Genomic DNA, 10,905 nt, shown 5'->3' on the forward strand with positions numbered 1-10,905 from the left:
ATGCATCCCAATGGAGCGTCGGATGTCAGCGGAGACATCCGACCCTATCCGATTCGCTAAAAACAGACGTATGGGCGGGACGTCCCCATCCATCCATGCGGATCGGATCGGGTAAGATCTGATGAAAAACGGACATGCTGTCCGTTTTCATCAGATCGCTCCATAGGAGACAGCGGTGCCCGACAAGCCCCTCCCCGCTCAGTGAGCAGAGAGGAGCTTGTCATCCGTCGGCTCAGCGGAGATCTGCGGACTGATCTCCCGCTGAGCTGGCAGGAGCAGGCGGACTCCGTAGGAACGGAGTCTGCCTGTGTGAATGGGGCCTTAGACACACAGTAATCACACCTCCTTGATTAGTGACCACAGAGAGAAAGCTCCCAAGACTGTGGTTATCAGGAAACAGACAACCAGGAAGTGTGGAGATCAGAGAAGAATTACAGCAACTTGAGAGCAAAAACGAACAATGAGGACATGAAAACAGCACTGCATTAAGGTAAAGGAAGCCATTAAGATAAAAAATGTTTTTCCTTTACAAACCCTTTAAAAGCAGATACTACCACCAATATACTAGCAAATCACAGAACATTTAAAGACTGCATTACAAATAACTCCAAATTTACAGACAGTCTACTGACTTGTAGCATAATCTCCACATATTGCTCATCCTCCAACAGACACAGGTAGGGATATATATTGATTCTGCGAGTCCTCTTGCTGATCTCCGCTAGTTGGCTTTTTGAGTCTTGCAGTGAATGGAGCAGCGTTTTACCCCAGACTGAGCGGAGACTAGCCAACACGGCTCTCTGCAAAACAGCACACATTACTTTGAGATGCTAAACAGGGAATACTAAACAGCAAATGTAGCAAGATTCTGTAGGACAATGACAACAGCTAACAAACTTGCAATGTTGGACGGACTCCGCTAGCTCAGCAGGAGATTGCTCCGTTGATCTCCGCTGAGCAGGCGGATGACAGGTCCATCTCTGTTCACTGTGCAGGGACGGACCCTGTCAGAGCCCCGCTGTTCTCTATGGGGATCAGATGAAAATGGACAGCTTGTCCATTTTCATCTGATCCCATCTGATCTGTCCGTTTTGAGGGGATCTTGTAGAATCGGATGGCAGGAGGGTGTCAGCAGACACATCTCCGCTGACATCCACCTGCCCATAAAAGTCAATGGGTGGCCCACTCAAATCTTCTTGAAAAAGTGACAGGCGGATCCGAGCGGGCCTCAGAAACTGGAGACAGAATAAAAAACAAAGGAGTACAGAAAAGAATAAAGATGTATGTCAGTTAATTAAGACAATAATAGGGGGGTCCATAAATTGGATGGATCCATATCAAATCGCTATTGTTGACTCGACTTTCCCATAATCATTTAATAGATCAATTGAAATTTTGGTCTTTTGGTAACGTAACTCAAAAACCCACTTTAGTACTGATGAATAAAGTGTTGAAGAAAAACAGGATTTTTAAAACATCCTTTTCTTGGAGTACACCACCGAAAAGGATTTTACAGGTAAGCAGTTTTAAAAAGGTTTTCTTTATTGTACACCACGGGACACAGAGTCTAGTCTTTACATAATGGGACGTCCCAGAGCAATGCCCCATATGAAGGGGGGGGGGGGGAGAGACACAGATCAAGCAGGCCGCCCTGGACCAGAAGCTTTATACCGCTGCTTGCAGCACACTTCGCCTGAAGGCGGCATCCTCCTGTCCTTTCACGTTCACCTTGTAAAATTTGGAAAATGTGTGGACTGAGGACCAAGTTGCAGCTTTACAGATCTGAGTCACCGAAGCACTTATCGCCCTGGCTGAGTGCATCCTTAACAGAAAAAGGAGTCCTATTCTTTAAACCATAGGCTTGAATAATTGTCTGTCGAATCCACCTGGAAATAGTGGATCTAGATGCCTCTTGTCCCTTCTTGGGACCCTCTGGCAAAATAAACAAAACATCCATTTTGCGTATCTGAGCGGTTGCCTACAGATACACTCTCTAGATCTCGTGAGAGCTGTAAAAGTGTAATCTTTCCTCCGCTGTCTACGAATCCGGGAAAAAAGGAAGGCAGGACAATGTCCTGATTTAAATGAAAAGCCGACACCACCTTAGGTAAAAATGCAGGATGGGGTCGTAGTACAATTTTGTCTTCATGACAAACTAAATAAGGCTCTTTACAAGAAATACGGGGTAATTGGTTGTTCTGCGAGCTAGTCTGTAAGTAGGTTTGGTTTTTCCCTGGGCATTCCCCAGGTTGTTGTTGTCATCTGCTTTAGCCTTCCAATGCTAAAGGTGCAGGAGCACACCAAACACCCAGCATGTAGCACAATGGCCACAAAGGTGTTGGTGCGCTGCTGGACCAATACAAGCACCACAGGTGAAACATAAACATGTCCACCGCCCCATCTATAGCTTGCCATAGTAGCTGCTAATGAGGCTGGCATCGGTAGACACCACCCTCCAAGTGACTGGGGGAAAGAATCTTCCTTTCTGCAAGTTCTTGGTCTTTAACCACCAACTGAAGCTTTGGCGCACCTGTGGCGACAGGTGCATGGGTAAATCCAGCGATTGGATCTTTCTGTTCCAGGCAGTAAGAATACTGCCCTGAAGTAGTCTTGAGTGAAATTGGGCATAAGGTACGGCCTCGAAATAGGCTACCATCTTCCCCAATAGCCTCATGCAAAGGCGAATAGATGGTCTCTTGTTTGCCTTGACCACGTGGATCAGGTCCCTTAGTGACTTGATCTTTGGCTCTGGTATGAATACCCGGCTTTGGGCTGTGTCTATGATCATGCTCAAATATTCTACCCTTCTTTGGGCTTGTAGAGAGGATTTTTGTAAATTTACAATCCATCCTAAATGCTCCAGGTATTTTATAGTGGTGAGCACAGCGTGATCTAACTTTGCCACGGACTGATCTATAACCAGTAGATCGTCTAGATAAGCTGTTATCGCTATGCCTTGTGCTCTGAAATTTGCAAATAGAGGGGCTAGTACCTTTGTAAATACCCGAGGCGCGGTAGCCACACTAAAGGGTAGAGCCACAAACTGGAAGTGGCGATGTTCTACCGCAAACCTTAAAAATCTTTGGTGAGCGGGATGGATAGGTACATGTAAGTATGCGTCTTTGATGTCTATTGACGCCATGAATTCTCCGCCTTGTAGGGTGGCGACCACCAATGGAATAGTTTCCATTCGGAAATGGCGGATGTTCAGAAATTGATTTAGAGTTCTTAGATCCAGAATGGGTCGGACGTCTCCGTTTGGCTTTGGAATTACAAAGAGGTTTGAATAAAACCCTGAACCTTGCTCCTTTAAGGGTACTTCTGTGATCATCCCTTGGGATAGCAAGTGATCCAATCCCTTGAAGAAGGGCCCTCTTTTTAAAGGATCCTTGGAAAGCCTTGAGCTTCGGAACTGAGAAAATGGGATCTCTTGAAATTTCAGCTTGTACCCTAGGGATACTGTGGATACTACCCATCTGTCCGGGATTTCTGTCTGCCATGCCGCTGAAAACTGACAAAGCCATCCCCCCACTCGACCGGGGGGGCGCCTCTTCATGTAGAGGCTTTGGGGTTTTGCTTGTTAGCTCTTGAACCCCACTGCTTCTTGTTCTTCTGGGCCTAATTTTCTCTAGTCTTTGTGGCTGGCTGAATATGCCGTCGCCACCGGCTGGAGGTACATTTACCAGGAGCCGGGGAGAGAGAACGTTTAAAACAAGGTCTCATGTTTTTCTTCTTCTCTGGTAATAGAGTGGTCTTCCCACTCGATATTTTTTGGATATATTTCTCCAAATCTTCCCCAAAGAGGCATTCGCCATGGAAGGGGAAACTAGCCAGAAGCTTTTTGCACGGTGCCTCTGCAGACCAATGCCCCTCCTTTATCTGGTCCTTGAGGACCTGACACATGCCTACTGCTGCAATAGCAGGTTGGGCAACTGACCCTGCCAGAAGGAAGGAAGATTTCGAAAAAGATTCCAATTTCTTTTCTGAAGGGTCTTTAAACACCTGTGCGTTATCCACTGGACAAGTCAGGTTCTTATTTACACAAGAAATGGCCCATCAACCGATGGCAGGCTCCACTTTTTGGAAAACTCCTCCTCCACGGGATAAAGAATATCAAACTTATTTGGAGGTAGAAAACGCTTGTCTGGATGTAACCAGTCTGCGTAAATTTGTTTCTTTAATAAAAGGATGAACAGAAAAAGAGCATTAACCTTGCAGGGATCTTAAAGCGGGGGTTCACCCGTACATAACACCTTTTACCCTTAGCTTCATGCTCGTTTTGTCTAGGGGAATCGGCTAGTTGTTTTAAAATATGAGCTGTACTTACCGTTTACGAGATGCATCTTCTCCGCCGCTTCCGGGTATCGGCTGCGGTACTGGGCGTTCCCATTTTGATTGACAGTCTTCCGAGAGGCTTCCGACGGTCGCATCCATCGCGTCACGATGTTCCGAAAGAAGCCGAACATCGGTGCGCAGGCGCAGTATAGAGCCGCACCAACGTTCGGCTTCTTTCGGCTACTAGTGACGCGATGGATGCGACCGTCGGAAGCCTCTCGGAAGACTGTCAATCAAGAAGGAACGCCCGCTCCCGAAGACCCATACCCGGAAGCGACGGAGAAGATGTATCTCGTAAACGGTAAGTACGGCTCATATTTTAAAACAACTAGCCGATTCCCCTAGAGAAAACGAGCATCCATCTAAGAGGAAAAGAGAAAAAAAACACATCATTGGGTGAACTCCCGCTTTAATGAGCCTAGGGAGGAGACAGGTGATTCAGTTAAAGCGGTGGTTCACCCTAAAAAAAAGTTTCTACCATGAAATTCAGCATACTAGCGTGAGCTACAGTATGCCTTTATTTTTATTTTTTTGCGCCGTACTCACAGTTTAATCCCGTAGTTAAGTTTCAGACTCCCCGCGGGGAATGGGCGTTCCTATGCAAAGGGAACATGATTGACGGCCGGCTATGGTGCGTCACGCTTCCCGAAAATAGCCGGAGTAGGACTCGGCGCTATACGGTGCCTGCGCACAGACTAGGAGCTGACTGCGCAGACGCCGTAAAGAGCCAAGTCCTATTTCGGCTATTTTCGGCAAGCGTGACGCGCCATAGCCGGCCGTCAATCATGTTCCCTCTGCATAGCAACGCCCATTCCCTGCGGGGAGTCTGAAACTTAACTATGGGATTAACCACTTAAAGACCACAGGTGTTTTTCAGATTTGGTGTTTGCAAGACTAAAACATTTTTTTCTGCTAGAAAATTACTTAAAACCCCCAAACATTATATATTTTTTTTTTTCTAACACCCTAGAGAATAAAATGGCGGTCATTGCAATACTTTTTGTCACACCGTATTTGCGCAGCAGTCTTACAAGCGCACTTTTTTTGGAAAAAATTCACTTTTTTGAATTAAAAAATAAGACAACAATAAATTTGGCCCAATTTTTTTATATATTGTGAAAGATAATGTTACGCCGAGTAAAATGATACCCAACATGTCACGCTTTAAAATTGCGCCCGCTCGTGGCATGGCGTCAAACTTTTACCCTTAAAAATCTAGATAGGCGACGTTTAAAAAATTCTATAAGTTGCATTTTTTGAGCTACAGAGTAGCTCTAGGGCTATAATTATTGCTCTCGCTCTAACGATCGCGGCGATACCTCACTTGTATGATTTGAACACCGTTTTCATATGCGGGCGCTACTTGCGTATGCGTTCGCTTCTGCGCGCGAGCTCGTCAGGACGGGGCGCTTTAAAAAAATTTTTTTTTTGTTTTCTCATTTAATTTTATTGATTTTATTATTTTTTACACTAAAATATAAAAAAAAAAAAAATGATCACTTTTATTCCTATTACAAGGAATGTAAACATCCCTTGTAATAGAAAAAAGCATGACAGGTCCTCTTAAATATGAGATCTGGGGTCAAAAAGACCTCAGATCTCATATTTAGGCTTAAATGCAAAAAAAATAAAAAAAAAAGGAAAATTTGTCATTTAAAAAAATGACAGAAAAAAAATTGTCTCTTTAAGAGGCTGGGCGGGACTGACGTTTTGACGTCACTTCCGCCCAGCAGAGCTATGAGGACGGGTGGGGGCCATCTTGCCCTCACTCAAGTCCTCACACACAAGGCGGCAGCATCGGATCTCCTCCGCCGCTACCGACGGCTCCGGTAAGCGGCGGAGGGCGCGGAAAAGCGGCGGGAGGGGGGGGGGCCCCTCTCCCGCCACCGATAACGGCGATCTCGCGGCGAATCCGCCGCGGAGACCGCCGTTATCGTTTACCGGACTGCCCACTGAAAACATGGATATCTCAGTTGTGGCAGCAGCTGCTGCCGTTACTGAGATATCCATGTTTAAAAAGAGGACGTATATATACAGTGGGTGGTCCTTAAGTGGTTAAACTGAGTACGGCGCCAAAAAATAAAATAAAGGCATACTGTAACTCGCGCTAGTATGCTGGATGCCATGATATAAAAAAAATTTTTTTTTTAGGGTGAACCCCCGCTTTAACTCCGCAGAGGGTAACTTGAATGTGGTACGCACCGTTTCAGCATAACATTGCACCTGAGCTCTTAACAATCGAGAAGCAGAAAAGGGTTCCTCAGAAATCCCTGATCCATCCGACTCCTTAGTAGGTGTTGCCTCATCCTCATCCTTTTCCTCTTCAGCTTATTCTGAAAAAGGATCCAACACCACTGGAGGAGACCTGCTTCGCTTTTTCTCCTTTTGCGAGGACTTTGCGATTATCGTAGCGATTTTCCCTTCCAGCTTTTCCATGGCTGCGAAAAATGTGTCTTCAGTGACATATGCAGGCCCAGGCGCCACTGGAGAAATTGTTACCCCTGATAGTGGCAATGGCTCCTCCTGTATTGGTAAATCAAGATCTACAGAGGAGGATGGTACCGAGCAGGCACGGCTAGAGCCTCCTGTCTCAGATGGCGGTGCTTTCTTTTTTGTCCCTGAATTCCTTCTAAGGGAAGACATATTAACAAGCAACAAGCCTAGGTACCAATAAGCATATACTACTGTGTTCAGTTTAGCAATCTACATAAAGTATGCAACGTAAACACACAGTTTCATGCTAAGGAGTGGGTCTCTTGGTAGTGCCCTACCAACCACCTAGAGCTTATGTGCCCCTTAAGCAGCAGCAGCAGCAGCTAGAGTCCCCAAGGGAAGAGCTGCTGCCTCCATGTGCTTTTAAAAGGCTCCTGTTTGAGCGCCATGTTTAATTTTCACGTGCCCGCGCATGTTCCAAGCTCCTCGCCCCCCCCCCCCCCGTCTATAAACCGCGCCCCCGTGCGCACGCCTGGGGTATTATGGCGGTTATGAGGATCCAAGGGTGACCTCCCTGCTCTCTCCTGATGCCTTACCCGTCCCTCCTGGGATGCTCTGCAATCTATGGGGGGAGAGGAGCTTGTGGCCGTGCTGATGCAGAGCTTAGCAGAGGAAGGAATGTGCTTGTCCAGTGGATCTGACATCCTGGCAGAGTAAAGTGAGTGAACTCAGCATTTTACTCCCTCTAGTGGTCAAAAAGGAGAAGACACCGATTTAAATTTTGAAAAGGATCCCAAGCTTCTTCTTAGGACTCCCTTTTTCTTACCTTATCCTGCCGCATGTTTTTTCTGCTGAAAAAAATTCAGACAGCACCAATCTTCACCCATCTCCTCGGGTATTTTGTGCCAACCTTCAGGGATATGGGCTTCTATACGGATACCTCTCCCCTGGGCCTTGTAAAAGACTCTGACCAGGACTTTTCGCTGCTGTAGTGAAAGTGCTGGACCCCAAAGCCCAGTCCTCCGAGGAGAAACATTACAGGCGACGGCTCAGCTATGAGGCCTGGATCCTTCAGATTCAGCTCTTTATTAGCATCTTGGATGGATCCATTTAAGCATAGCTCCTTCTCCCTCAAAGGGTTTCTTTAGCAGAGCTATCCTTAGCACATCCTCGCTCATCCAATACCTCTTAGACACTGGCGAAAAAAACTGAGGAACTCCCCAGATGGGAACAGTCATCTATTGGTTGTGCCAGTGTCCAATCACCGCTGGTGACCCTTAACCCATTATGTAAAGACTAAACTCTGTGTCCCGTGGTATACGATAAAGAAATTAGATATATAATACACTAATGTACATATCTCAGTCTATACCTCCTTAAGGGAAAATATAAAGTATAAGGAAATAAATAAATAAATAAATAAATAAATAAATAAATAAATAAATAAATAGGAAGGATTTGGGGTGTGGAGAGAATTAGGGATTTAATATATCTCACAATTATAATCAATTTTTTTTTAAAAAACCTTTAAAGAATTACAAAGAGAATACTCTCTGCCCCCATATACCTTCTTTCAATATTTACAGCTACGACATGCCTTACAGGCGCAAGTTTAAGTGGAGGTTCACCCAAAAAATAAATTTTTAACATTACATTCAGCCGAGTTGTCCTAATGACAAATCGGCTGTTTTTTTGTTTTGTTTTTTCTTGCCGCTTCCGGGTAAGTCTTCTGCGGGACTGGGCATTCCTAATTGATTGACAGGCTTCCGACCGTCGCATACTGCTCGTCACGAGTTGCCGAAAGAAGCCGAACGTCGGTGCGCAGGCGCCGTATAGAGCCGCACCAACGTTCGGCTTCTTTTGGCAACTCGTGACGCGCTGTATGCGACGGTCGGAAGCCTGTCAATCAATTAGGAATGCCCAGTCCCGCAGAAGACATACCAGGAAGCGGCGGTGAAAATACGGTGTGTGTGTGTGTGTGTGTGTGTGTGTGTGTGTGTGTGTGTGTGTGTGTATATATATTTTTTTTTTCACACACACAGTATTTATATATTATACACACACACACACACACACACAGTATTTATATATTATACACACACACACAGTATTTATATATTATACACACACAGTATTTATATATATATATATATATATATATATATATATATATATATATATATATATATATATATATATATATATATATATATATATATATATTTATTTATTATACACACACACTCGAATATATATTCATGTATTTGTGTATATATACTGTATATATGTGTGTGTTTATACATATAAATATATAGTATTTATATGTATAAACACACACACACACACATACATATATATATATATATATATACACACACACACACACACACACACACACACACAGTGCCTTGCGAAAGTATTCGGCCCCCTTGAACTTTGTGACCTTTTGCCACATTTCAGGCTTCAAACAAAGATATAAAACTAAATTTTTTTTGAAGAATCAACAAGTGGGACACAATCATGAAGTGGAACGAAATGTATTGGATATTTCAAACTTTTTTAACAAATAAAAAACTGAAAAATTAGGCTTGCAAAATTATTCAGCCCCTTTACTTTCAGTGCAGCAAACTCTCCAGAAGTTCAGTGAGGATCTCTGAATGATCCAATGTTGACCTAAATGACTAATGATGATAAATAGAATCCACCTGTGTGTAATCAAGTCTCCGTATAAATGCATCTGCACTGTGATAGTCTCAGAGGTCCGTTTAAAGCGCAGAGAGCATCAGGAAGAACAAGGAACACACCAGGCAGGTCCGAGATACTGTTGTGGAGAAGTTAAAGCCGGATTTGGATACAAAAAGATTTCCCAAGCTTTAAACATCCCAAGTAGCACTGTGCAAGCGATAATATTGAAATGGAAGGAGTATCAGACCACTGCAAATCTACGAAGACCTGGCCGTCCCTCTAAACTTTCAGCTCATACAAGGAGAAGACTGATCAGAGATGCAGCCAAGAGGCCCATGATCACTCTGGATGAACTGCAGAGATCTACAGCTGAGGTGGGAGACTCTGTCCATAGGACAACAATCAGTCGTATACTGCACAAATCTGGCCTTTATGGAAGAGTGGCAAGAAGAAAGCCATTTCTTAAAGATATCCATAAAAAGTGTCGTTTAAAGTTTGCCACAAGCCACCTGGGACACACACCAAACATGTAGAGGAAGGTGCTCTGGTCAGATGAATCCAAAATCGAACTTTTTGGCAACAATGCAAAACATTATGTTTGGCGTAAAAGCAACACAGCTTATTACCCTGAACACACCATCCCCACTGTCAAACATGGTGGTGGCAGCATCATGGTTTGGGCCTGCTTTTCTTCAGCAGGGACAGGGAAGATGGTTAAAATTGATGGGAAGATGGATGGAGCCAAATATAGGACCATTCTGGAAGAAAACCTGATGGAGTCTGCAAAAGACCTGAGACTGGGACGGAGATTTGTCTTCCAACAAGACAATGATCCAAAACATAAAGCAAAATCTACAATGGAATGGTTCACAAATAAACATATCCAGGTGTTAGAATGGCCAAGTCAAAGTCCAGACCTGAATCCAATCGAGAATCTGTGTAAAGAACTGAAAACTGCTGTTCACAAACGCTCTCCATCCAACCTCACTGAGCTCGAGCTGTTTTGCAAGGAGGAATGGGCAAAAAATGTCAGTCTCTCGATGTGCAAAACTGATAGAGACATACCCCAAGCGACTTACAGCTATAATCGCAGCAAAAGGTGGCGCTACAAAGTATTAACTTAAGGGGGCTGAATAATTTTGCACGCCCAATTTTTCAGTTTTTTATTTGTTAAAAAAGTTTGAAATATCCAATAAATTTTGTTCCACTTCATGATTGTGTCCCACTTGTTGATTCTTCAAAAAAAAATTACAGTTTTATATCTTTAAAGCCTGAAATGTGGCAAAAGGTCACAAAGTTCAAGGGGGCCGAATACTTACACAAGGCACTGTATGTATATATACACAAATACATGAATATATATTCGTGTATGTATGTGTATATATATATATATATATATATATATATATATATATATATATATATATATATATATATATATATATATATATA

General features: G+C 43.8%; 1 protein-coding gene across 1 annotated transcript in view; it reads right to left on the reverse strand.

Moving 5' to 3' along the window:
- Positions 1 to 10,905, reverse strand: part of POLRMT (RNA polymerase mitochondrial) — a 271,113-nt gene that overhangs the window by 171,741 nt on the left and 88,467 nt on the right. Inside the window, exon 7 of the mRNA XM_040322078.1 lies at positions 633 to 800. Within this exon, the coding sequence (XP_040178012.1) occupies positions 633 to 800 (168 nt within the window). The remainder of the gene's footprint in view (positions 1 to 632; positions 801 to 10,905) is intronic.

Source organism: Rana temporaria, chromosome 1 (genome assembly GCF_905171775.1).
Source record: "Rana temporaria chromosome 1, aRanTem1.1, whole genome shotgun sequence".
NCBI lineage: Eukaryota > Metazoa > Chordata > Amphibia > Anura > Ranidae > Rana > Rana temporaria.